The sequence below is a fragment of the Poecile atricapillus genome, chromosome 17 (assembly GCF_030490865.1).
Source record: "Poecile atricapillus isolate bPoeAtr1 chromosome 17, bPoeAtr1.hap1, whole genome shotgun sequence".
Classification (NCBI taxonomy): domain Eukaryota; kingdom Metazoa; phylum Chordata; class Aves; order Passeriformes; family Paridae; genus Poecile; species Poecile atricapillus.
The window spans coordinates 2,528,585-2,552,061 of record NC_081265.1 but is presented as its reverse complement, the minus strand read 5'-3'; the positions used below and the strand labels follow the sequence as shown (position 1 = coordinate 2,552,061).

At 57.2% G+C, this 23,477-nt stretch overlaps 1 protein-coding gene across 3 annotated transcripts; it reads left to right on the top strand.

Moving 5' to 3' along the window:
- The first annotated feature begins 648 nt into the window (after positions 1–648).
- Positions 649–22,928, top strand: ARSG (arylsulfatase G). Of its 3 annotated transcripts, none has more exons than XM_058852435.1 (12): positions 649–760; positions 4,496–5,223; positions 5,514–5,701; positions 6,516–6,563; positions 6,643–6,754; positions 6,993–7,133; positions 9,558–9,748; positions 10,340–10,420; positions 14,019–14,127; positions 18,131–18,251; positions 21,981–22,071; positions 22,356–22,928. In XM_058852435.1, exons 2-12 carry the CDS (start codon positions 5,021–5,023, stop codon positions 22,682–22,684), a joined length of 1,614 nt encoding a protein of 537 aa, XP_058708418.1. In that variant the 5' UTR covers positions 649–760; positions 4,496–5,020; the 3' UTR covers positions 22,685–22,928. The 3 variants fall into 3 exon arrangements, with proteins under 3 accessions (XP_058708418.1, XP_058708417.1, XP_058708420.1); XM_058852434.1 differs by lacking the exon at positions 649–760 and adding an exon at positions 3,534–4,160; XM_058852437.1 differs by lacking the exon at positions 649–760 and adding an exon at positions 3,539–4,160 and having other exon boundaries at positions 6,996–7,133.
- The last annotated feature ends 549 nt before the right edge of the window (positions 22,929–23,477 follow it).

Sequence of the window (23,477 nt, the reverse complement as noted above, 5' to 3'; positions counted from 1 at the left end):
AGCAGCCCGGGAGCACGGCTGGTGTTTGAGGGCTCTGTAATCCACGGGGGAGCAGAGCAAGTCATGTCTGTGGGCATAAATCAGGCAGGAGCTGGAAAGCAGGGCGGGCTGGGAAGAGCAGGGGAGCGCGGGCCCCTGCGCCGAGCCGCCGGATGGCTCAGCGACTTCCAGTTCATTTATTCTGCTGGGGTTTGCCCAGCCCTGCTCGGCATGTGAAATGTTTTCTCTGAAAGACCCAGCAGTGAGATGGGTGAAAAACATTCTCCTGTCCCAGGAGCTGGCAGAAATCCTGGTAAATCTGCAGAAGTATGTTTTTGTCGGTGCTGCTTATTCTGTGAGGGGAACTAGTATAAACTATTCCAGTAGAAAACCTTTTTCCTGGAATAAAGTCCTGACTGTGTTCAGAGCATTGTCAGGACGGTTGTGCTGGGAATGGGGCTTTGCTGGTAAACATGTCAGCTCTGGGGAGGCACGATGGGGCACACACAGAGCTCCTGCCCCTCTGCCCCACGGGCACACCCCTCACCAGGTGCCTGCTCAAATCAAAATCCCTGCAATTTTAAATTGCAAACAAAACACAGATGTACATTTCTGCCCCCTGAAAGCCCGTCTGCCCTGCCTTCCATCCCCTCCAGGCTGTGGCTGGACATCCCCCAGCGGGGTCAGCACCAAGAGCCTCACTTCTGCTTGCCTGCCTCAGTTTCCCTGACCCCAGCTGGCACAAGGGGTGACACTGGGAGCTCCTGGAGCGGCACAGCAGGTAACCACTCCGGTTTGAATTTTCACCCTTTGCTGTGCCCTTTTCTCCCCTCTCCTTGTGGCCAGGATGAGGATCCTGGTGGGACTTTCAGCAGGGCACTGGGTGGGTTTGGGTTTTTTTGTCCCAGATCAGAGCTGGGACACCCTGGGAAGGTTGTGAGCCCCGGGAGCTGGCGGGGGGTAGCTGGGTGCAGCTGGGTGTGCTTCAAAGGGCGGCAGGTTTTTCTGGGCTCCAGCCACTGCTTTGCTCTCCAGGCAGGCGTGAAATAGGAAAGAATGTGAAAAATGTGAAAATGATCATGCTGGCCCCAAGATCTCTAAACTTTCTGGTCGATGTGTGATAAATACATGGCAGATTCTGCCAGCACTGTGCGGGTGACCCCTCTGTGGTGGCACTGCCAGCGGTGACATCCCAGGGAAGCATCTCCCCTCCTCGACAGCGGGGCCAGCTCGGGGGTGTTCTGCTTGGAGAGGCTTTGGGGCTTCTCTGAACTGGTTTATCTGGTTTGGACTTCTCCAGGTTCCTGTGAGCCGCCTTGCCTGCCTTGCAAAAGGCAGGTTATTTATTTGTTCAGTCCTCCCCGGTGCAAGGTGCGTGCTGTGACGCCCAGGTGTGCCGTGTCCAGCGGAGGAGCACGCTGCCAAGGCCCTGGATGCTGGCAGTGATTCCTCCCGGGCAGCTGATGCAGCTGCAGCCACCTGTGCAGCATTTCCTGCACGGCACAAGGCGAGGTGCCGCAATGTTCCTGCCATAGGCAGCCCGGGGAATCTCTCCTGGGTCATTTTGATTTGTGCAAAAATAGCTGAAAGTTGGTCAGCTCTGGGTGGGTCTGTCTGCAGCAAAGCTGGAGGGGAACAGAGGTGCTGCAGGTGCTGGTGCAGGGTGAACAGGGGCTGGGATTTATCCCAGGGAGGCTCCCACCTCCTCCAGGGGAATGTGCACAGCCCGGACTCAGCCAGGAATTTGAGCTGAAAAGGTCAGAGAGGGCTCAGAGTGCAGAGAAGTTGATGCCAAGGGATGGCCTCACACTCATGGATGTGGTCTGGATGTGGAACATCCACAGGCCGTGTTCTGCCTCGCCTTCAAACGGCCTCCGAGCATCAGGGATCAAGGTTTTGTCTGATGCTAATGCATGAATTGGAGCCCTGGAAGACTTTCCCTGTAATTTAGGGAGGAGAGAGTGTCCTTTGAAAATTGTTTGGATTGTTTTTGTTAGCTGTGTCATCCTGGCACCCCTCCCCGAAGTAAATGGAAGGGACAGAGGTTTGTGGGTTCGGCTGCTTTGAGGTGTGCTGGGTTTTTCCCTGTGGCTGCAGGTGCAGCTGGGGGGCCCTGGGGTGCTCTGTGGGAGCCCTCAGGAGCGGGACTGGGTCTGGGATGGACTGGGAGGATGTTTGGAGAGGCTGGGATTTGGCACAGAGGCCACAGCCTGGGAGGGGCCGGGAGCTGCTGGATGCCAGCGGAGGTGCCCGGGGGCAGGATTAGGTGCTGTGTCTCCCCAGGGAGCCTGAACACCACCTGCCTGAGGAGCTCAGCTCAACTTCGGTGCTTTATTTTCCCCCAAACCCCAAAGCTAGCAGGGGGTGATATCCTGTTCCACTGTGGAGAGTCCCAGACAGGGGGCTGGGATGGAGATGGGATGGGGCTGGGATGGAGATGGGATGGAGATGGGATGGAGATGAGGTGGAGCTGGGATGAGGCTGGGATGGAGATGGGATGGGGCTGGGATGGAGATGGGATGGGGCTGGGATGGAGATGGGATGGAGATGAGGTGGAGCTGGGATGAGGCTGGGATGGAGATGGGATGGGGCTGGGATGGAGATGGGATGGGGCTGGGTTGGGGCTGGAATGGGGCTGGGATGGAGATGGGATGAGGCTGGGATGGAGATGAGGTGGAGCTGGGATGGAGCTGGGATGGAGCTGGGATGGGGCTGGGATGGAGATGAGGTGGAGCTGGGATGGAGATGGGATGGAGCTGGGATGGGGCTGGGATGGAGATGAGGTGGAGCTGGGATGGAGATGGGATGGGCTGAGGTCTCCCTGAGCACTGTGAAGTTGGTGACTCAGTTCTGTGCTGTCCTTGGCCCAGCTGGGCTCACCTCTGAACAGGGGGTGTTGGACTCAAGCAGAGCTGCTCCTTTCAAGTCCCCAACCATGAAGAAATCCAAGGAAATTGCAAAGGAATTTTTGTTTTGAAAGTAAAGGCAACTTGGCTGCCATCAAACATGTCTAGAGACCTGATCTTGATTGTTGGAGCTGTGGGGATGCAGGAGGGTGCAGGACAGGACCTGAGCTCTGGTGGGCTTTGTTGGGGCAGGGTTGAGCAGCCTCTCCCACAGCTGAGCCCCCCACCCAGCACATCCCACCCCCATTAGCTGATGTACCGAGAGCCTCCAGGCGTTATAAATTAACACTCTGGGCTATGAATTATGAATGGAGCCACATCTCTGATCACTGCAATGCTCTGCTGACAGCCCAGGAGCTGCTGATCCAAGTGACAGCCCAAAGCTTTTAAAGATGTGAACAGCAGAAGCTGGGAATAATTTACTTTGCAAGCTACAAACCGCTTGGCCTACAGATGGGGCTCATCGTATTCCCTCTCCTGCCTGCTCCTGTCCTGTTCTTCTCTTTTGTTTCCCAGCATTGCCTTCTCTACTCTCCCTCTCTGTCTTAATGGATGTTGTCCTGTGTTGACCATTCCTTGGGAGCTGCATCCCTCATGCCACGTTCCAGGGTTGCTGGTTCCAGCTGGGGACAGCTGGGGACAGGTGGGGACAGCTGGGGACAGCTGGGTCCTGGCCATCCCCAACCCAGCCTCAGATCCCCACAGCCAGTGCAGAGCTCCTGGTGCAGGACCCAGAGGGATTTTGGCAGATCTGCAGCTTCATCCCCCTTTGGCCATAACTTTGTACTCAAGACATCGTATTCCACAGCTCCATCTGCTCCGTGGAGCTCTGCCACAGCTCTGTCTTTGCCACTGCTCTTTGGAGGGTTTGTCCTTGAACCTTTCCATCTCTGGAGGCCAAATCCTGCCCTAAACTGCTGGATGTGCTTAATCCTGGGTATTCCTGGGGTTTTTTGCCCTCTGGGTTTGTATGGATTGCTGTCTCCTGACCTCTGGGGCAGCTCCCTCTGGCAGCCAGGCTGTGCTCCCTGCTCTGGCAGCGGTGGGGCAGCGGGAGCAGAACTAAATTTAGACAATGAGCTTCAGACACTTGTCACTTGTCATAAACGAAGGCAGGGCCCTGTATGTCCCCCTCGTGGGGCTGTGCCCCTGCAGCACTTGGGAGAAAGCCCTTGGCAAGCAGGAGGGAGCACGGGATGGCAGGAGATGGGAAACCACCCCAGCCTGAGCAGTGGGTGCAGGACAGGGGCACTCCGTGTTCCCAGTCCTGTCCAGGTGAGCCATTGTCAACCAGGCAGCAGAACAACTTCAAAGGCAAAGTGTCTGGAGAAGGTGTTTGTTATGCCCCAGTGTGTGGAGAAGGTGTTTGTTATGCCCCAGTGTGTGGAGAAGGTGTTTGTTATGCCCCAGTGTCTGGAGAAGGTGTTTGTTATGCCCCAGTGTCTGGAGAAGGTGTTTGTTATACCCCAGTGTGTGGAGAAGGTGTTTGTTATACCCCAGTGTCTGGAGAAGGTGTTTGTTATACCCCAGTGTCTGGAGAAGGTGTTTTGCCCCGGGCTGGGGTACAGAGGCACTCTCCACATCCTGACTGTTTTGTTTCCCTTGCACAGGGGATGCTGTAAGGATGGACTGACAGAGCCCCAGCAGTTTCTTCTCCGCCCAAGGGCTGAGGGGCTCAGCCTGCAGGGAAGGAGCCGTTTTTGGACACAAACATCCCTCTGGCTGCGGTGAGGGGAGAGGAGCTGCCGCGGCGGCGGATCGAACCCGCTCCTAGAGGGGAAAATACCGCTTCGGTTTGGTGGCTAATTAGATATTTACCAGGAAGGAAGGAAAGATATAAATAGGGTGACAGTGACTTCAAAGGGTGTTTTTTGACTTCTAAGAATAACACCTTTGCTGGCGCCGATTTCGGGAATATCGGCTGCGCCTGGGTGTGAAAGACGGAGGAGGTGTCGCAGCTCGGTCGGCAGCCAAGGGAGCAAACCCAGACCCCAGCCCCCGTCCGGCCCCACGGGACCAGCTGAGGAAGGGACAGAGCCCGTGGAAAGCTCAGCTGCATCCGCAGGGACACAGCAGGGGGAGTTTGGGGAACACCGCCGGTGCTGCAACGCGGGCAGGAGGGGACGTGTGGCACCATGGGGACCCCATCCCCGTCCCCGTGGGCGGTGCTGGCGCTCACCCTGGCTCTGGTGGGACTCTGGGCTCCCTGTGTGGTGAGCAGGCAGCCCAACTTCATCGTCATCCTGGCTGATGATGTGGGCTGGGGGGATCTGGGAGCCAACTGGGCGGAGACGAAGGAAACCCCGCATTTGGATCAGTTGGCTGCCGAAGGAACAAGGTAATGTCTGACCCCCTTCCCTGCCCTCACCCAGCATCCCGGACACTCTGTCCTGCAGCACAGGGCAATTCAGCCCTGAGGGACTGGCAGGTGAAGGGATTTCCTTGGTGTGGGTTTGGGTGCATGGGGAGGGCAGCCAAAGCCTGGCACCTTGGGGTGCAGGTCCATCCATCCCCGCTGGAACCTGCATCTCCCACTGCCCACCCTCATCCCCAGAGCAAAAGGGGCAGGGAGGGGCAGTGTTAGAGCACACGGGGTCTCGTGAGTTGAAGGCTCTTTTCATTCTGCAGGTTCGTGGATTTCCACTCCGCTGCATCCACGTGCTCCCCGTCCCGCGCCTCGCTGCTCACGGGGCGCCTGGGGGTGCGCAACGGGGTCACCCACAACTTCGCCATCAGCTCGCTCGGGGGCCTCCCCCTCAACGAGACCACCCTGGCCGAGGTCCTGCGGGAGGCTGGCTACAGCACCGGGGCGATAGGTAATGCCCAGAGTGCCGGGGCAGCCGGGGGAGCGGCAGGGGGTGACAAAGGTTCCCTTGCAGAGGAGGAGCTCGGGTGAATCGCTGGCAGTGAAAGGAAAATCTAAAGGATCACGTGAGAGAGATTTCACACATCCCCCTTGGACTTTGCAATGCCGAGCTTAAAATCTTCCTTCTCAACGGTGCTGCCGGAAATCCAGACTTCTCCATTTAATCTCTCATTGCTTTACCTCTCGGGGAATGTGCTGGGTGTTCCTTGGCAAACAGGGCTGTGCTCGGCGGCCCTGCCATCCTGCAGCCCACACCACGGCCAGTGCCACTGCCCCGGGGCTTTGGGCACCCTCCTGTCACTGCTGGGTCCCCCTCAGCCTGCACAAACCCTTTACACCTGCAGCTCCTGCTGTTGTGCACATCGTGCTGGCAGAAAATCCTTCTGTTTTCCCATCCCTCCCCAGTTTTTGCAGTTCTCCCTCCTGGATCGGCGTGTTCAGTGGGAGCAAGCGCGTGCTGGAGGTCAGAAGATGAAGCTGGCTGTTAGGGAGGGGTTGGGAAGCCGTCTGCTCAGAGCACAAGCACATGAAAGAGCCTTTTAAGGCTGGAAGCAGTCGCTTTGCACAAGCATGAGATACCTTATGCGTTTTTTCTGCATTTTCTGCAAAAATAGACGGCATTCTGGAATCGCAGCCAGCACAAACAGGGAGCCTTTCTTGTAGCTTGATTAAAGCCCCCAGCGCTGCGGGCACCTCGTGGGTGAGGGCTGCTGGTGGCCAGAGCTCTGTCACCTCTGAAATGATGTTCTGTGGCTTCCACGCAGGCAAGTGGCACCTGGGGCACCACGGCCGCCATCACCCCAACTCCCGCGGTAAGAGCGGTGCCAGCGGGGACAGGCTGCGGGCCCTGTGGCCACCTTGACCCCCCTGACCCCCTCTCTTGCCTCTCAGGCTTCGACTACTACTTTGGGATCCCCTACAGCCACGACATGGGCTGCACCGACAGCCCTGGCTACAACCTGCCGCCCTGCCCGCCGTGTGCGCGGCACGGCGCCGCCACCAGGTACGGGGCACGGGGTGTTTGCAGCACTGTCCCCAGCCCTGGGGGTGCCCTTGGCTGTGGCCACCTCCCCTCACGCTCTGTGCGTGTTTCCTCTGCGGGGTGTGGGCTGGGAGCACCCCGTGCTGTGGGGACACGGGCACCGCTCCCTCTGTTCTCCCTTCCTCGGCTTTCTGGAAGCCAGGAGAGCATCCAGGCTCGCTGCCTGCTCCGGTGACAAGCCCGGGGTGGCTCTTCCCAGCAGGGTGGCGAGGAAGGACTGCTACACAGAGGTTGCCCTGCCTCTCTTGGAGAACATCACCATCGTGCAGCAGCCCGTGGAGCTGGGCAGCCTGGCCAGGCGCTACACGGAGGAGGCGGTGCGGTTCATCCAGAGGGCCAGGTCAGGCCACTCCCTGTCCCCTGTCTGTCCCCTTAGCTAGGAGAGCCCCTGGGTCACTGCAGGGCTCCTTTGCATCGTGCTGGTGCAATGCCAGGGGAGATGGGTGGTGCCCCGTGGTTCAGATTTGGGGTGTCCGTGGCTTGGCTTCCTGCTGGAGGAGGCACTGAGACTCTTCTGGTGTTTTCCAAAGGGGTCGTGTGTTTTTAAAACCATTTTTGAGCAAAGGCAAAGCCTTTGAGTGGGGCTGTGCCTCCTTCCTGGGGGGAATGTGCGTGATGTCAAGGCTGGTGAGGATGGGAAGGAAACAAACGCTGCCATCGCTCTGTCCTTCCCCATCCCTGTGGATGAGGTGGCAATGGGGTGCTGGAGGTGCCTCCATGGGCGTGAAGTGCTGGCAGGGGCTGTAAACAGGCGCTGAATGGTGCTCAGGGTGGGACCAGAAGAGCACCCAGAGGTGTTTGAACACGCCCCGCGTGTGAGATTGGATCCATTTTGAGGATAAAGCGCTCCCAGATCGCTGGGATTCAGGATGCGCCTCCTCCAGCCCCACGGCACAGGAGGTGCCCGGCTGTGTTTGTCCCCGAGGAGCGAAGTGGCTCGTCCGAATGACGCCCCCGAGCCCTGCTGACGGTTTGTGCAATTTTAATCCCCATTATTGGCGGATTACGAGCTGTGACTTTGCAAAACGCCTCCCTGCAGAGCGAGGAGAGGAAGCGCTGCCGGGCAGCCCTGGCTGAGCCCATCCCCTGCCTGCACCCCGGGATAACCGGGCCCGGGGAAGGCGGCTCCCTGGGGGAAGGTTATGAAACAGAGGTGAATGAAGGGCTGGGCAGGGAGCAGCACATGGGGAAATGGCTCTTTATAAACCTGGGCGATGTTTTGTTGCACAAGATCTGTAGTTAATCCCTTTGGGTGCCAAGGATTGGCCACGTTTGGGATGCTGAGGGTGCCCAGGCTGTGGGACAGCAGAAGCCCCTTCTCCTGCCAGAGCCCCAGGCTGCCAGGGCGCTCTGTGGCTGTGAAACCAAGTGTGTAAGCTCCGGGTTAATAGGAAAAACCTTTAAACTCCCAGAAGTGTTTTGGGGTTATCTGTGTTCATGAAGAACAGGATTAAGCAGGTGCCTGCTTTTTTTCCCCTTCTCTTTGATGGCTTATTCCAGTTTTCCCCTGCCTGACTCATTCATTACAGGGCAACAAAAGAACACCGGATTTGCCATCTCAGTGTTTTTTTAACCAGTCAAGGTTCAGCAATTTGTGACAGTGAGACATGGCACTGCTCGAGCACAAGCGAGCGTGGGAGCAAAAGTCAGGGACTCCTGTCTTCAGTTATTGATTAAAGGTTTGCTCGATCTTCAGGACAATTCTGAGCTGTCCGTGTGGCAGATGGGAGGGATGCTCAGCTGAGCATCACAGCCACGGCTCCCTCTGGAGTGGTGCCCCCAGGGGAAGCAGCTTTCCCTGCTCCAGGGGCTCTGCCATCCCATGGGAAGAGGTCTCACAGTGGCAGTTTGCAAGGGGCACAGGAGCTCTCCTACCCCCTCACACCCCGCAGGGACGGGCAGGGTGCCGGGGGACACTGCCCTTCTCGGGGGATGCAGCAGCTCCGGGCAGGACGGGGTTTACTCATTTTCCAGCCCAGGTGGGTGACGGGCAGAGGAAGGAAATGCCGAAACTGGCGTTGGAAGGGCCGGAGAGCTTCCAGGAGGCAGCGATGGGGCGGCCGGAGCCGGGCGCGTGTGCTGGCCGGGACACGTCCCCGGGATCCGGCCCCTCCCCACCGCTGGCCATCCCACCCTTCCCCTCCGAGCTCCCTGAGGAAGAGCAGGCCTGGTTGGAGCAGATAAATATAGCTGTAAACAAGCAAACAGGACGTGTCCCGGGATGATTTAGGAGCGAGCAGACGGCGGGGCAGCGAACGTGCCGCGCTCCCTGTGCGGGGCCGGGTGGCACTGCCACCAGTGCCCGGTGTGCTGTGGGTGGCCAGATGTGACCCATCCTCTGCCCACAGCCCCAGCGAGCCGGGCACTTGCTGGGGAGGGGGACAAGGGGTCAAAATGGGCCCCTGTGAGAGGGGAGGGAAGTGCCTGGAGGCAGCAGCGTGGGGTGTTTGGCCACTGGAGATGGAGGAGGGGGCAAATCCACCCCAAATGGGGCACGGTTGACAACGGGGGGACAGTGGGGAGAGGTTCAAGCAGGAGCAGGGGAGAAGTGGCTCGGCTCAGCTCAGCTCGCTGTAAGGAGAGGAGTGCCTGGAGGGTGTGGGTCATGCATGTGGGGTGCTTTTCCCCCGAGGAGCTGTGGCACAGGCAGGGGTGGAAGGACCACGGGTTTGTGTCCCCGGGCTCAGCAGTGCCACCACCCCAAGGACCTCCTGCCACTGCCTTGCCCTGGAGGCTGAGCGCTGTCCCTCTGTCCCCTGTGCAGTGACAGCGGCCGTCCCTTCTTCCTCTACCTGGCCCTGGCCCACATGCACGTCCCGCTGACCCCCCCGCTGCCCCCCGCTCCGGGCAGGAGCATCTACGGAGCCTCCCTGAGCGAGATGGATGCGCTGGTGGGACGGATAAAGGAGGTCGCTGACAGCCTCGGGAAGGGCAGCACACTCCTGTGGTTCACAGGTACAGCAGGAAAACGGGCTGGGGGTGACCCTGGGACTGCACCTGGAGATGGGGCAGGACCTGTGTGTGTCCCGTGCCCTCGATGTCCCCTCGCTCGATGTCCCCTCGCTCGATGGTCCCGGTGCCCTGAGGATGGGGAGTGGTCCCAGCGTGGGCACGGGGGTCCCAGGCTGCTGTGGCCACTCAGCTGGGTGCCCACCCTGCCACCCCCTCCGGCTGCGGGGCTGAAGTGCTGGGGCCGTGACTAATTAAACCGCAAATCCTCGTTCGTTAAGAAGCCCAAATCCGCTCTCTGTCGCTGAGCAGCCTCCCTAATGAGGATGTCTTGCTCCTGATGACAGGAACCGCTCGGCCGCTCATTAACACCCAAAGCCGGTGGCACCGTGCCCCCCCTGCCCTGCCCTGGCTGCGCTCCAGGCCCTGCAAACAAACTGCTAAAAACCAAAATCCATCCACCAGCTGCTCTCGCTCGTGTGGGGCGGCACCGCAGGGGTGGCAAAGAGCGATGGAAGGGTCACTTGTCCTTGCCGACCCTGGAGGTGTCCCCTGCCGTCCTGCCGACTCTCATGGGGACATTTCTTTCCCTTGCAGGTGACAATGGCCCCTGGGCTCAGAAGTGTGAGCTGGCGGGACGCCTGGGGCCGTTCGTGGGTGCCTGGCAGAGGCAGCGAGGTAACCTGGCAGCGTGGGGGGGTCACACGGGGGGCACAGCGGGGGCTGCTCCACAAAGCCCTTCAGTGCCCATGGAGGGGACACGGGCAGCATTCCACCTTCCCTGCCATCCTCCTTCGGGAGGCTGCTCGGTTCGGGCAGTGCCCTAGGCTTGAGCCCACCCCAGCGCTGTTTTTTTCTTTCAAACAGTCAAGTTTCCCCCAAAACTGCTGCGGGGGGTGGGCTGGGGTCCCCATTATCCCGCAGCTCGGGGTGAGTGTGCTGCTTTGGAGATGGGATGTTGTTATCTGCCCCATCAGGGTCTCACAGCCCCCAGCCCCATCCCACCCACCACCCTCCCCGCACACTGGGACTTCGTTTTTTTTTTCCTCTCTCCACCGTTTTTTTTTTTTTTTTTTTTCTGGAGGGTTTTCTTTTGGGGTTTTTATTTTTTGTTTATTTTTTTGGTTTTTTTTCACTCCTCCTTTTCCGGCCAAGCCATCTGCTTGGTGGGTTTATTTCGGCCGGGGCAGCCAGAAACATTCATGAGTCAGGCATTTCCCACTTCTGCTTGTATTACGCGGTGTTAAGGTGCCAGGCTCGGCTCCCCCTGCCCGGGGTCAGCAGTGAGGGGCTTCCTTCTCCTCTTCCCGACACTTCCCTGGGCAAACTGCGCTGCCTCCGTCCCATTCCCTGAACCCTTCCTTCTCCCGGCCCCGGGATGGAATCGTAACCTTAATTTTCTAGTAAACAAACCCCGCCGACGGCCCCGGGTTGTTGCTCTTGAGCAACCCAGGGTCACAAGCCCGAGCAGCTGGTACAGAAACTGCGGCGTTCGGGAACAGGGCGAGCAAAACACGGCCCCTTTCCAGCTGCTCTGTGCCCTGCGGAACAGCCGGAGCCCGCCTGCGGTGGAGCCCGGGGGGAGCCCGGGCTGGCAGAGCGCTCCGAGCTGCCTGGGAACGCTGCCGGCGGGGCTGGCTTCGGAAATCCCTCGGCTGGTGGCCGCACGGATGTTTGGAGAGCCGGCCCGGGCTGCTGGTGGCCGCACGGATGTTTGGAGAGCCGGCCCGGGCTGCTGCAGGCTGGGCTGGCACTGCCCGGGGCTGGGATGCTCGGCCCTCCCAGCCCGGGGGCATCGCTCCCTGCCAGGGAACAGCCCCGAGGAGCGGGGAAACACACACTGCTCCCAGCTCTGCTCGTTTCCATGTGTTTCCATATGTTTCCATATGTTTCCATATGTTTCCATATGTCTCTATTAGTTGCTGTGTTTCTACATGTTCCTATACGTTCTTCCACGGTCCTATATGTTCCTATAAGTTTCTACATGTTCATATATGTTCCTACATGTTTCCATAAGTTTCTACATGTTCATATATGTTCCTACATGTTCCTATAAGTTTCTACATGTTCCTGTATGTCCCTATATGTTCCTATAAGCTTCTGCATCTTCCTGTATGTCTCTATATGTTCCTACAGGTTTCTATACATTTCTACATGTTCATATATGTTCCTATATGTTTCTACATGTCCCTATATGTCTCTAGATATTCCTATATGTTTCTATAAATTTCTACATGTTCATATATGTTCCTACATGTTTCTATAAGTTTCTACATGTTTATATATGTCCCTATAAATTCCTATACATTCCTATACATGCCTATACATTCCTATATGTTTCTGTATGTTCCTATATGTTTCTATAAGTTTCTACATGTTTCTACATGTTTCTAACATGTTTTTATACGTTTCTTTATGTTTCTAACATGTTTCTATATGTTTATATATATTACTGTATGTTTCTAACAAGTTTCTATATGCTTATATATATTTCTATGGGTTTCTAACAAGCTTCTATATGTTTGTATATATTTCTATGGGTTTCTAACAAGTTTCTGTATGTTTCTAACGTGTCTCCTGCAGCTCCATCTTTTGTTTTAGGGTCCAACCCTAAGTTCCAGGGATGTTTTCACTGATTTCAGATGGAATTGGGAGAGAGCAGCGTGTCCGTGTGTGCTGCCCCTTCCCTGTGCCTCCCACAGCCCCCAGCCCACCCCAAAAACTCATCTCCCACCTCGGGGTCAAGAGTCCAGCAAGGGGGGGGATACTGGGAGAGAGAGAAACATTTTGGGGATGTGATGCTGGGCATGTTTTGAGGGGAAATTCCAGACCTGGTGTCCCTGTGTTGAGGACCTGCTGTGCGTGTGGTGGGACCAAGGTTTTCATCCCGCCATGGGAATGCACAGTTCAGCTTTCCTGGAAAGCCTGGAAAGTCCCCACAGCAGCAGGGCTGCATCATCCCCAGTCTGGAGAAAATTCCCTGGTTGGGTTTGGGTGTTTCAGCCCTGTTTACTTCCCAAAGTGTTAATGTGACCTCATTCCCAGGCTGCTCTGACCTGAGCAGCCAGAGCTGCTGGGGTGGCTTGGTCAGGAAATATCCCTCTGATGTCCTTCCAGAGACCCCTGACCATGCATGGAAAAACCCTGGAAATGCATCCAGGAGGATGAGTGTTCTAATCTATGTGCAGAGATGGGGATTGATATTAATCGCTGTCATTGCTGGGATTTCCTGGCGTATCTGAGGGCAGGGGGGAAACACCAAAACTTTGGGGGAGACTGGGGATGTGCTCGGTCCGTGCCAGGGTCAGAAACCTTTTCCCTGGGCTATTCCTTGTGCCGTTCGTGTCCTTGCGGGCACGGCAGCGCTGTTTGGGGCTGGATCAGCCCGAGGTGTGGGGCGGTGGCTCTGGAGAGGCCGGGCCGGGCTGGGGATGCTGCAGGGACTCTCTTGGCTGTGCCCCGAGGAAATGGCTCGGGGCGAGTGCCGTTGCCATGTGCACACTGAAAGGCAGCGCACAAAGGCTGCTCCTGGGAAGTTTGCTCGGTGAATCGGGTTGGGATTTTCTCTTTGCCCCATTCCCAGCCCCTTCCCCCTCTAGCTGCCTGGGGCCCTCTGGGCTGCAGCCAAGGCAGAGGCTCTCCAGCACCCTTCCAGCCCTTTGGATGCTTGGTGCTCCCTTTTTGGGGCTCAGCACCCCGATTTTGGTGCTCAGCACCCCAGCCCCAGTGCTCAGCGCTCCAGGAGCTGGAGGGACTGGGCAGCTTCCCTGTGCATCTCCAGTCCAAGGGCAGAGCAGGGGTGCTGCCAGGGAAAGGATGGATCAGGCTCATTAACTGGCAGCAGGGTTATTAGCAGGATGGTGTTTTTAATGAGGCAGGTTTCCAGCAGGTTGGGGGGGAGGGGGAGCTGTTGGTGCTGGGCCCTGCAGAGGACAGAAGCCCCTGGAATAAATTCCTGCATTTCCTGCCTGCTCCATTCTCTCACCTGGCATCAGAAGTGGATGGAAACGCAGTGGCTCTGGCAGCTGCTGCATTTCTCATCACTCACTGGAGCAGAGAAACACAGACCAGTGCCCAGCTGAGACCCCTTTCTTTTCCCTTTCCCTTTGAAAAACACTCGTAGTTCTTCTCCCTTCCCTGGCCCGGTGGAACCATCCTCCTTCGGGGTAATTTACACCATCTCTGCCCCTGAGCAGCTCCTTTCCCAGGGAAACTCCGGGCTCAGGAGGTTTTCTAGCAGCAGCAGGATGCTGAGCACTGCCCTGTTCTCCTGCAGGTGGGAGCTCAGCCAAGCAAACGACCTGGGAAGGAGGGCACAGGGTGCCAGCCCTGGTGTACTGGCCCGGCCGTGTCCCTGCCGGGAGGACGAGCCACGCTCTGCTCAGGTGAGAGCCCTCGGGGACCCAGCTCATCACCTGGATATCGGCAACAGCAGCTGCCTGCGCTGGTTATTCCCTGCCCTGTGCCAGGCTGCACTTTTGTCCTCTCCCAGGACTTAGTGCTTCAGCTGAGAGGAGCTGAAAGGGCTTTTTGTGAGGCTGGAGGGCTGGCGCTCGCAGCCAGCGGGCTCCGCGTGCTCCCGGCCGCCGTGGCCAAGGGCCTCCCGATAATTAAAAGATGACGATGTTCTCTCTCCCCACCAAGGAGCAGGCTCAGGCTTTGTGGTCGGTGAAAGGCTTTATGTGGAGGAGGGTGCGGTTTTGGGGAGAGATGGTGCTGGCAATCCCTGCAGGATGCGGCCAGGCCGGGATCCGGCGGCAGCGAGGGCGAGGGCTGCTCCCCACAGCCCTGCTCGCTGGGGAGGGCACAGGAGGGCCCGGGCTGCCCCTCTCCCTGCAGCATTAGAGCCCTTCATGTGGAACCTGCACCTCTCCTTGCAGCCCTCCTCGGCAGCAGATGTGGGGCAGAGCCTGGGGCAGTGTGGGGGGAATGTCCTCGTTCATCCCTGGGGGATCCCCGCGGTGCTGGGGGTCAGGCTGCTGGGGTTTGGGGTTCCTGTTCATCCCTGGGGGATCCCCACGGTGCTGGGGGTCAGGCTGCTGGGGTTTGGGGTCCCTGTTGATCCCTGGGGGATCCCCACAGTGCTGGGGGTCAGGCTGCTGGGGTTTGGGGTCCCTGTTCATCCCTGGGGGATCCCCACGGTGCTGGGGGTCAGGCTGCTGGGGTTTGGGGTCCCTGTTCATCCCTGGGGGATCCCCACAGTGCTGGGGGTCAGGCTGCTGGGGTTTGGGGTTCCTGGGCATTGGGATGTCCTGTCCCTGTTCATCCTTGAAGCACACAGGGTGGGGCTGGGTGTTGGGAAAGAATGTCCCAGCTGCTGGAAGCAGGTCCTGACTGGTGGGCCCTGGGGCAGTGCTGGGTGTTCCTCAGGTCCTGAGATAAGCTGGAGACACTCACTCCTTCCAGGGCCCCAGGGCAGCTCTGGGAGCTGGAGTTCTGCAGGCAAGGGAAGGTTTGAGCCATAAGCTGAGTCACTGGTGTCTGGTGGAGGGGATGGGGAGCCTGTAGCCCCCCATGGTTTCACCTCCAAATCCTTGTCCTCCTCGGGCCGTGGGGCAGAGCTGCCAGCCCCTGCATTTCAGGGTCACCATCCCACCCCCCTGTCCCTGCCTCCAAGCCCAGGAATTCTCATTATCTCCTCAGAGACCTTATCTCCTGCATTTCCCAGCTCCAGTCGGACAGGTTGGACAGCTGGAAATCTGGAAATCCAGCAGAGGCTCGTGCAGCACTGCAGGTGCTCCCAAAGTGTCTCTGTGGCTGCCCAGGAGTGGCAGTGCAGCTGGTGTCCCCTGCAGCAGAGCCTGGCAGTGCCACGGGGCCATGCCCAGCTGGGCAGGGTCCTGCTCTGGCATCACCCCCTCCTTGGGAGGCAGCACAGAGTCAGCCTGGGGCCATCAGCTCAGGAGTGTCACCACTGTGGGCCCAGCTGTGGCCTGAGGTGGGACAGGGGACGTGGAGGGACACCGAGGGAGATGGAGGTGCTCACAGGACAGGTGGCTGCTCTCTGTGCCTCTGTCACCCTCGGGGACAGCCCCCACAGATGAGCATGTGCAGCAGGGACATTGAAATCCCCCCAGCTGGTGGGGAGGACCGAGAAACTGGGGAGGAATGAAATGGGTGTGCAGGAGATGAATGTGTGTGCAGGGGATGAATGTGTGTACAGGGGATAAATGTGTGTGCAGGAATCAGTGTGTGTGCAGGAGATGAATGTGTGTGCAGGAATCAGTGTGTGTGCAGGGGATGAATGTGTGTACAGGAATCAGTGTGTGTGCAGGGGATGAATGTGTGTACAGGAATCAGTGTGTGTGCAGGGGATGAATGTGTGTACAGGAATCAGTGTGTGTGCAGGGGATGAATGTGTGTGCAGGGGATGAATGTGTGTACAGGAATCAGTGTGTGTGCAGGGGATGAATGTGTGTACAGGGGATAAATGTGTGTGCAGGAGATGGATGTGTGTGCAGGAATCAGTGTGTGTGCAGGAGATGAGTGTGTGTGCAGGAATCAGTGTGTGTACAGGAATCAGTGTGTGTGCAGGGGATGAATGTGTGTACAGGGGATAAATGTGTGTGCAGGAGATGAATGTGTGTGCAGGAATCAGTGTGTGTGCAGGAATCAGTGTGTGTGCAGGAATCAGTGTGAGTGCAGATGAGTGTGTGTGCAGGAGATCAGATTGTGTTCGCTTCCAGAGAACCTCAGCACGGTGGCATCCCCAGGAAGAGTCGGGCTGGGCATGGGAAAGCCTTTTCCACCTGCATGAATCTCCTCTGCCCCTGGGGTTATGGAAAAGCCTGGCTGGGGCACAGAGGCTGCTGGAACTGCTCAGGACCTCGTGGCTCCGTGTCCTGGCCAGGGGTGAGCGAGGGTGAGCCCTGGGGAGCTGGGGCTGGCACAGAAACGCTGATGCCTCACCACAGACCAGCACCTGCACGCTGGGCTCTGCACAAAACTGCCTTGTCTGCTGTTCTTAATTATGTTTAATTGTCAGAACCACCCACTGTGCTTCTGCCCTTCCCTGCCCCAACCCGAAGTAGGGCATGGAAGAAGTAGGTCAGGAGGGTGGTGAAGGAGGAGATTGCACCATCCTGGCAGCGTGGGGCTGGGCAGGGTGGCTGAGCTGTGGGGTGTGGGGAGAGCAGCTGCCTGCAGCCTGTCAGAGCGCAGAGCTCTGGGGTGCTCAGAGCCATGGCCAGGCAGTGCCAGGGGAAGGGATACCCACTGCCCCACAGGCAGGGAGCTGCTGTCCCTGGGCACTGCCAGGCCCTTTTCCCTGCTGTTCAGGCAGCAGCAGGATGCTGGAGTGGCTTTATTTGTTCAATCAGTCTTGGCCAGGGCAGGGGTTGGCAGTGTGGCTTTCCCCTTCCCTCAGGCACGGCTCCCAGGATGTGCCTGCTGGTAGGGCCTTTGATACCACCTTGGAGCAAAAATCCTGGTTTTGATGCCTTTTCCCATGGGTTACACCTTGCCATGGCTGGGGAAATCTTCAACCAGCTCTGCCCTCGATCATGTTGTTCTCCCAGCCCGGTGTTCCCCTCCAGAGGTCCCATCCATGGGTCAGTGGATGTTGGGAGCTGGATCCTGGGGGTGCTGGGCACCCGTGGGGCCAGGGGCAGGTGAGCTGCTGCTTTGGGGGCCCTGCTCTGCCCCCAGCAAGGTGCCTGCAGGGATTGCAGTGCAGAGCCAGGATTTTTTGGGCGCCTCCCTGCCGGCCTGGCCATGGGGGCCGTCTCGGTGAGCGCCGGCCGGGGCTCGCAGCAGTGTTTGTTCTTATTTGTTCTCTCTGTCTCTTAGCAGCTAAATTAAAACTCATTCAATGGGAGAACTGGGGGCTGTTAAGCCCAGGGCTTTCCTCTCTCTGCTCACGCAGCTCCCATCACGCCCTGGGCAGGAGACAGCAGGGGCAGGACACACCAGGATCACGCTGGTGGCAGACCCGTGGTGACAAGGTCACGGTGGCAGCACCCTGGTGACCCCAGTTCCTGGTGCTTTTGCCTCCTGAACCAATCTCCTTGCCCCAGCCAAGCCCTGACTGAATCCCAGCAGCTGCCTGGGGGCAGGAGGGGTGTGAAATCGGGGCTTCCCAGAGCTGGGTTCGATTTTTTCCTGTTTTCTGGGAGCAATCGTTTGCTGGGAACGATGGTTTTCTGGGAGCAATGGTTTACTGGGAATGAAGTTTCCCTGGGAGCAATGATTTGCTGGGAATGCTGGTTTTCTGGGAGCAATGGTTCTAGGAGCAATGGTTTGCTGGGAATGGTTTTCTAGGATCAGTGATTTTCCGGGAATGAGGTTTTCCTTTTCAGCTGTCAGGAGCTCTCCTGTGAGGGATGTGGGGTTCAGGTGAGGTTGGGGATCCTCACTCCTTGCTCTGATGACTGTCCCCTCTTTCCCCAGCATCCTGGACATCTTCCCCACGCTGGTGGCCCTGGCTGGGGCGGCGCTGCCCCCGAGCAGGCGCTTTGATGGCTTGGACGTGTCCCCAGCTCTCTTTGGCTGGTCAGACGTGGGGCACAAGGTAAGGCAGGGCCACCCCCGGTGCCACAGCAGGTGCCTGGGCTAAAACTGGGCTAAAACTGGGCTAAAACTGGGCTAAAACTGGTACTGGCTCAGCCTGGGGATGTGCAGATCCATGGGAGTGCCAGCCCCTGGCCTGGAAGAGGAGGAGGACAGCTGGAGATGGCTGGGTGCTGTACCAGGCTGGGTTTGGGATATCAGGGTAAAAGGGTTCTGGGTAAATGAAGATTGTTTTGTGCTTTGTTTGCAAATCTGGGATTAAAGGTGGAAATGCCTGTTCCTGCAGCTTGGCACCTTCCTGTGTGCCTCAGAGCTGTGTCTGTGATCCCAGGGACACCAGCCCAGGGTGTGGCAGCCTGCAGTGCCCAGCATCTTTCTCATCCTAAAAGGTGCATCAGTGTGGGGAAGGGCAGCTCCCAGGGGTTCAAACCTGGTTATACCAATTTATTTATCTCACCAGATCGAGACATAACAAACCCCTCCTTCTCCCAGCTCCAGGGTTCCATCAGGACAGCCCACCCCACATCTCGAGCTCTGTCCAAGCTGGCAGCATCTTTCACCCCAAAACCCACAGTTTTCAGGACAAGCAGACACAGTCTCAGAGTTGCACGAGATTTTTGCAGAACCAATAAAAAAAAAAAGGAGAAGTGTCTTTAATAGCTGTCCCATGGATAAATCCTGATTTTGCTTTTAAAGTACACCCTCCTGCAAGCACCGTGAGCCAGCTCCCAGCGGGATCTTGGATTGGCTTTCCGTGTCCATCAGGGGTTTGGTATTTGCTTTGTATTTATGGAACCCTCTGCTGAACTGGGAGATGGAGCAGGGAAGGGGATGGGATGTGGCCAGCACACTCCACTCTGCTCTGCTCCTCGGGATTAACCCTGCTCGGCACGGGCAGTGCTGGGAGCAGGGCACTGATGGGTTGTTGGGAATGAGATTTCCCTGGGAGCAATGGTTTGCTGGGAATGCTGGTTTTCTGGGAGCAAAGGTTTTTTTGGGAATGCTGGTTTTCTGGGAGCAAAGGTTTCCTGGGAATGCTGGTTTTCTGGGAGCAAAAGTTTTTTTGGGAATGCTGGTTTTCTGGGAGCAAAAGTTTTTTTGGGAATGATGGTTTTCTAGGAGCGATGGTTTTCTGGGAGCAATGGTTTTCTGGGAGCAAAGGTTTTTTGGGAATACTGGTTTTCTAGGAGCAATGGTTTGCTGGGAATGCTGGTTTGCAGGCAGCAGTGGTTTCTTGGGAATGAAGTTTCTCTGGGAGCAATGTTTTTTTTGGGAATGATGGTTTGCTGGGAGCGATGGTTTGCTGGGTGTCAGGGTGCAGCCATTCCTGTGTGGAATTTCCCCAAGGCTTGGGATGGCACTGCCATGGGATGGGGTGACCTCGGAGGGGACCCCCAGCCCCTGGGGTGATGGGAGCAGCCCTGTCCCCGCTCCCTCCCCTCCTGGCTCCTCTCCTGTCACCCCCCGCCTGCCAGCGGCCGATAGTGACCCCCGTGCAGCCTTTCCCTGGACACAAATCCTCCTGAAAGCAGCTCCCTCACTCACTCCACTGCCCAATTTCCACACTTCCCTAATTGGGGTCGCTGCAGCTCCCAGTGTGGGCTGCCTGGTGACACTGTCCCAGTGTCCCTGCTTGGCGCTGGCACAGGCTGGGGTGGCACCAAGGTCCTGCTGAGGGCGAGGGCTGCTGGCAGGAAAAATAAATCAAACCCACCAAGGAGCACCGAGGGCACCAGGAGCAGTAAATCCCTCTGTGCATCAGCTGAATGTGAATAGCCTGGAGCACCACGTTCAAGCAATGAATTTTCAGGGGAGAAAAGGCTTTCACCCCCCCCCACCTTCTCTATTTTTTATTTATTAAAATAATAGCCATGGATTAATGGAAGAGTTCCAGATCTGGGAATGTTTCTTGAATCAAAACAAACTCCTTAATTATGCAGTAAATTATAACAGATTTTCTAAGTGTGGGGTTTTAAGAGGTTTAGGAACATGGTTGTTGGTAGGAAGGGAGGTTTGAGTGCCCTTGGCAGCATCCCAGCTGTGCTGTTCAAGGTGTAGGCAAAGCTTTAAGGCTGCAGACAGATGAATTGGTTCAGTTCCTGGTCCCTTGGCTTCACAGGCCTTGAATATTTGCTGATTCCTGCTTTGGAGCTCTTTGATCCTGCCCAAGGAGTGTCAGCAGAAGGGGACTCTGCAGCAGAGCTTCCTCCTTGCACCAGGCTCAGACTGCACCACCTCTTACACTTTACACCTTTCCTATTTTTCCCCAAAAACATAAAGATCCAACCAAATTCCAAATGTGATTTTTAAACAAATTATCATACAATGGAGGGCAATAACAGAAAGTGAGAACATTTGGAAATCAGTCCCTACACTGAATCCTGGCATTTCTTGGATGAAGTTTCAAACAGTCCCATGAGACTGGCTACATCCAGACCAGGCAGCATGGGATGGACACCTCTGGCTGCCTGGGATCCCAGGAATTCTCTGCCAGGCGGTGTGGGATGGACATTTTGGGATGCCCAGGGTGCCTGGAATGCTCCGTGCCGGGCACCTGCTCAGGCACTGCTGCACTCATCAGCTGTGAGTGCTGTTACTAAACTTGGCACTGCAGCTGCCTACAAACTCCAGCAGATGTTTCTAATTTTTAGCACAGTGGAAATTTCTTGAATCACTTTTAAACTCAAATCCCAGGGAGGAAACCTCAAGTGACTCATCCCTCAGTGAAGGCACTGGCTCCGCGGCAGATGTTATCAGAGAGAGGAGCTGCTGGAGTGTCCAGCTCACTTGTCTCCTCACTCCCCAGTGCCAGAGCAGCCATCCTGTGTGGATCAAGTGTCCTAAATACCAAAAGGGAGAGATTCAGCCCACCCTTCCCTCCTTCCCCTGCTGCTCACCCCGTTTCCTGGCTGTTGTCAGGGAGGGGAGCCCTGCACAGCGGGGTGAGTCACACGGATGGAGGGATGTGGGAGGGATGTTCCAGCACCTCACCTTCCCCTGTGCCTCGCATGAGCTCACCCTCAGCTCGTGGCTGGCTGGGGCTCCAGCCTGGGGCTCAGCTCCCTTGGATGTCCCCAGTGCTGGCTGAGCTGTGAGCACCCAGAGAGGTGCTCAGAGCACCTGAGACCACCCTGGCTCCCAAATACTACATGGGAATCTAGTGATAGGACGAGGGGGAATGGTGTTAGAGTAAAAGATGGGAGATTTAGAGTGGATGTTAGGAAGAAATTCTTAATTTTAAGGGTGGGGAGGCCCTGGCACAGGTTATCCCAAGAAGCTGTGGCTGCTCCATCCCTGGCAGTGTCCAAGGCCAGGTTGGATGGACCTTGGAGCAACCTGGGACAGTGGAAAGTGCCCCTGCCCATGGCAGGGGCTTGGACTGGATGGTCTTTGAGGTCCCTGGTCCAACCCAAACCATTCTGTGATTTTATGATAATCTGCTGAAAGCCCCAGAGCCTTTGTGATCCCTTTCTCGCCACAGAACTGGGAGATAAATTCAGAGGGTCCTGCAGGGCCAGGAAAGGCCAAGGGAGATGTTGGTGTTTCCTGGGGCCCTTTTGCCATCTCCCCACCCTTCAGTAATCACAGCTCTGCTGGCTGCTCTGAGTCCAGGGCCTGAATGACATCTGTGAATGTGCTCAGGGGTGGGATAATCTGGGGAGGGAGAGGATTTCATGGAGCAGGTTTTCCCTGGCATGGGATGACAGGAATTATTCTGTCCTTCCTGCAGGTTCTGCTCCACCCCAACAGCGGTGCAGCCGGGAAGGTCGGTGGGATCGAGGCGCTGCGGCTGGCTCAGTACAAGGCGTTTTACACCACAGGTAGTGTGTCCCTACCAGAGGCTGTGAAGTCTAAGAAGAGACTTCTGGAATTCTTAAATCCCTGCAGATGCAGGAGAAAACCAACTCAGGTTAATTCAACCAAGAGCAGACCCGAGGATGTGCCGAGCTGTATCTGCAGGATGGTGCTGCAGCCTAGGGCGGGTCTCAGAAACCTCTTGGAACAAGAGCTGGGATGGGAATGGGCCATCCTGGGTGGGTGAGGAATACAGAGGTGATCCCTGGACCTCTGTGACTCCAGGGTTTCTCTCCCATTTCCTCCCTAGGAGGGGCCGTGGCCTGTGATGGCAGCACGGGGCCGGCGGAGCGGCACCAACCACCCCTCATTTTCAACCTGGACCGTGACCTCCAGGAGCAGGAGCCTCTGGATGTGGCATCCAGGGAGTACCAGGCAGTGCTGCCTGTGATCAGCAGGGCTTATGCCCAAGCTCTGCAGGACATTGCAGCAGACAATGTCTCGGTTGCAGATTATTCCCAGGATCCAGCTGCAATTCCCTGCTGCAACGTGCAGCTCGTGGGCTGCCGGTGCCACGGGGCTCACGGGGCCACACAGGATCCCCACGTGGAAGAGAGAACACCACGGCTTTGTCTTTAAGCAATAATTGCTCAGGCTGCTCCTTTCCCAAGTGTGGTGTCTGTGGACTCCAGGCTGGAGGTGGCCATGGAGAGGGATGGAGGCTGTGGTTCCCTTTGCTCCGTGCTGGGAGGAGGGAGGTGAGTTGGGTGTGGGTCTGGGGGAGCACACAGAGGGTCCCCCTTGGACCCTGGGCATGTGGAAGGCTTTTTGTGGGACTCTTTATCTGGGAAATAGACAGCTCTGGGATTAAAACTACCTTCTGTGAGAGCTGGCTTTGGGAGAGGACTCCTCTGGGAAATTTTCTTGGTTTTCCACTAAAAAGAAACTTTCCAGGAGCAGCTGGTGGGAGCACAAGGCAGGGGAGGATGGGGCTCACAGCCTCTGGGCAATCTGGTGCAGAGACCCTGGAAGTTTGGTGGCTGCAGAGAGAAAACTCCTGGCTGGCAGCAGGGGAGTGCTCTGGGAATGCAGCACCTGCCCCAGCAGCTGCCTGCATCCAAGGGTTTGGGAAAGGCTGTTCCCTGAAGGTGGCAGGGAGAGACCTGGGGCTGCTCGCCATCATCTCTGCAGGAAAGGGAGAGGTGTAACTGTGGGGTTTGGGGAGGTCAGGGAGAGGTCCCTGCCCTGAGCTTTCCCAGCAGATCAGGGCTACAGGCAGAGGAGCTGCTCCTGCCCAGCCCAGTGCAGGCACAGATGGAGTGAAACAGCTCCTGTGGGGCCAAAGGCCTGGGGAGCTGCACAGGCAGAAATGAAGGTGCAACTGAAACCTGAGAAACCACTGGGATTTCTCAGCAGCTGAGTGAGGGTGTTC

Excerpts from the sequence above, each read along its gene's own strand:
- ARSG (XM_058852435.1), top strand. The coding sequence starts at position 5,021 with ATGGGGACCCCATCCCCGTCCCCGTGGGCGGTGCTGGCGCTCACCCTG. Across the intron at positions 9,749-10,339 it reads CACACTCCTGTGGTTCACAG|GTGACAATGGCCCCTGGGCT; the intron begins GTACAGCAGGAA and ends TTTCCCTTGCAG. Across the intron at positions 18,252-21,980 it reads GGTCAGACGTGGGGCACAAG|GTTCTGCTCCACCCCAACAG; the intron begins GTAAGGCAGGGC and ends TCCTTCCTGCAG.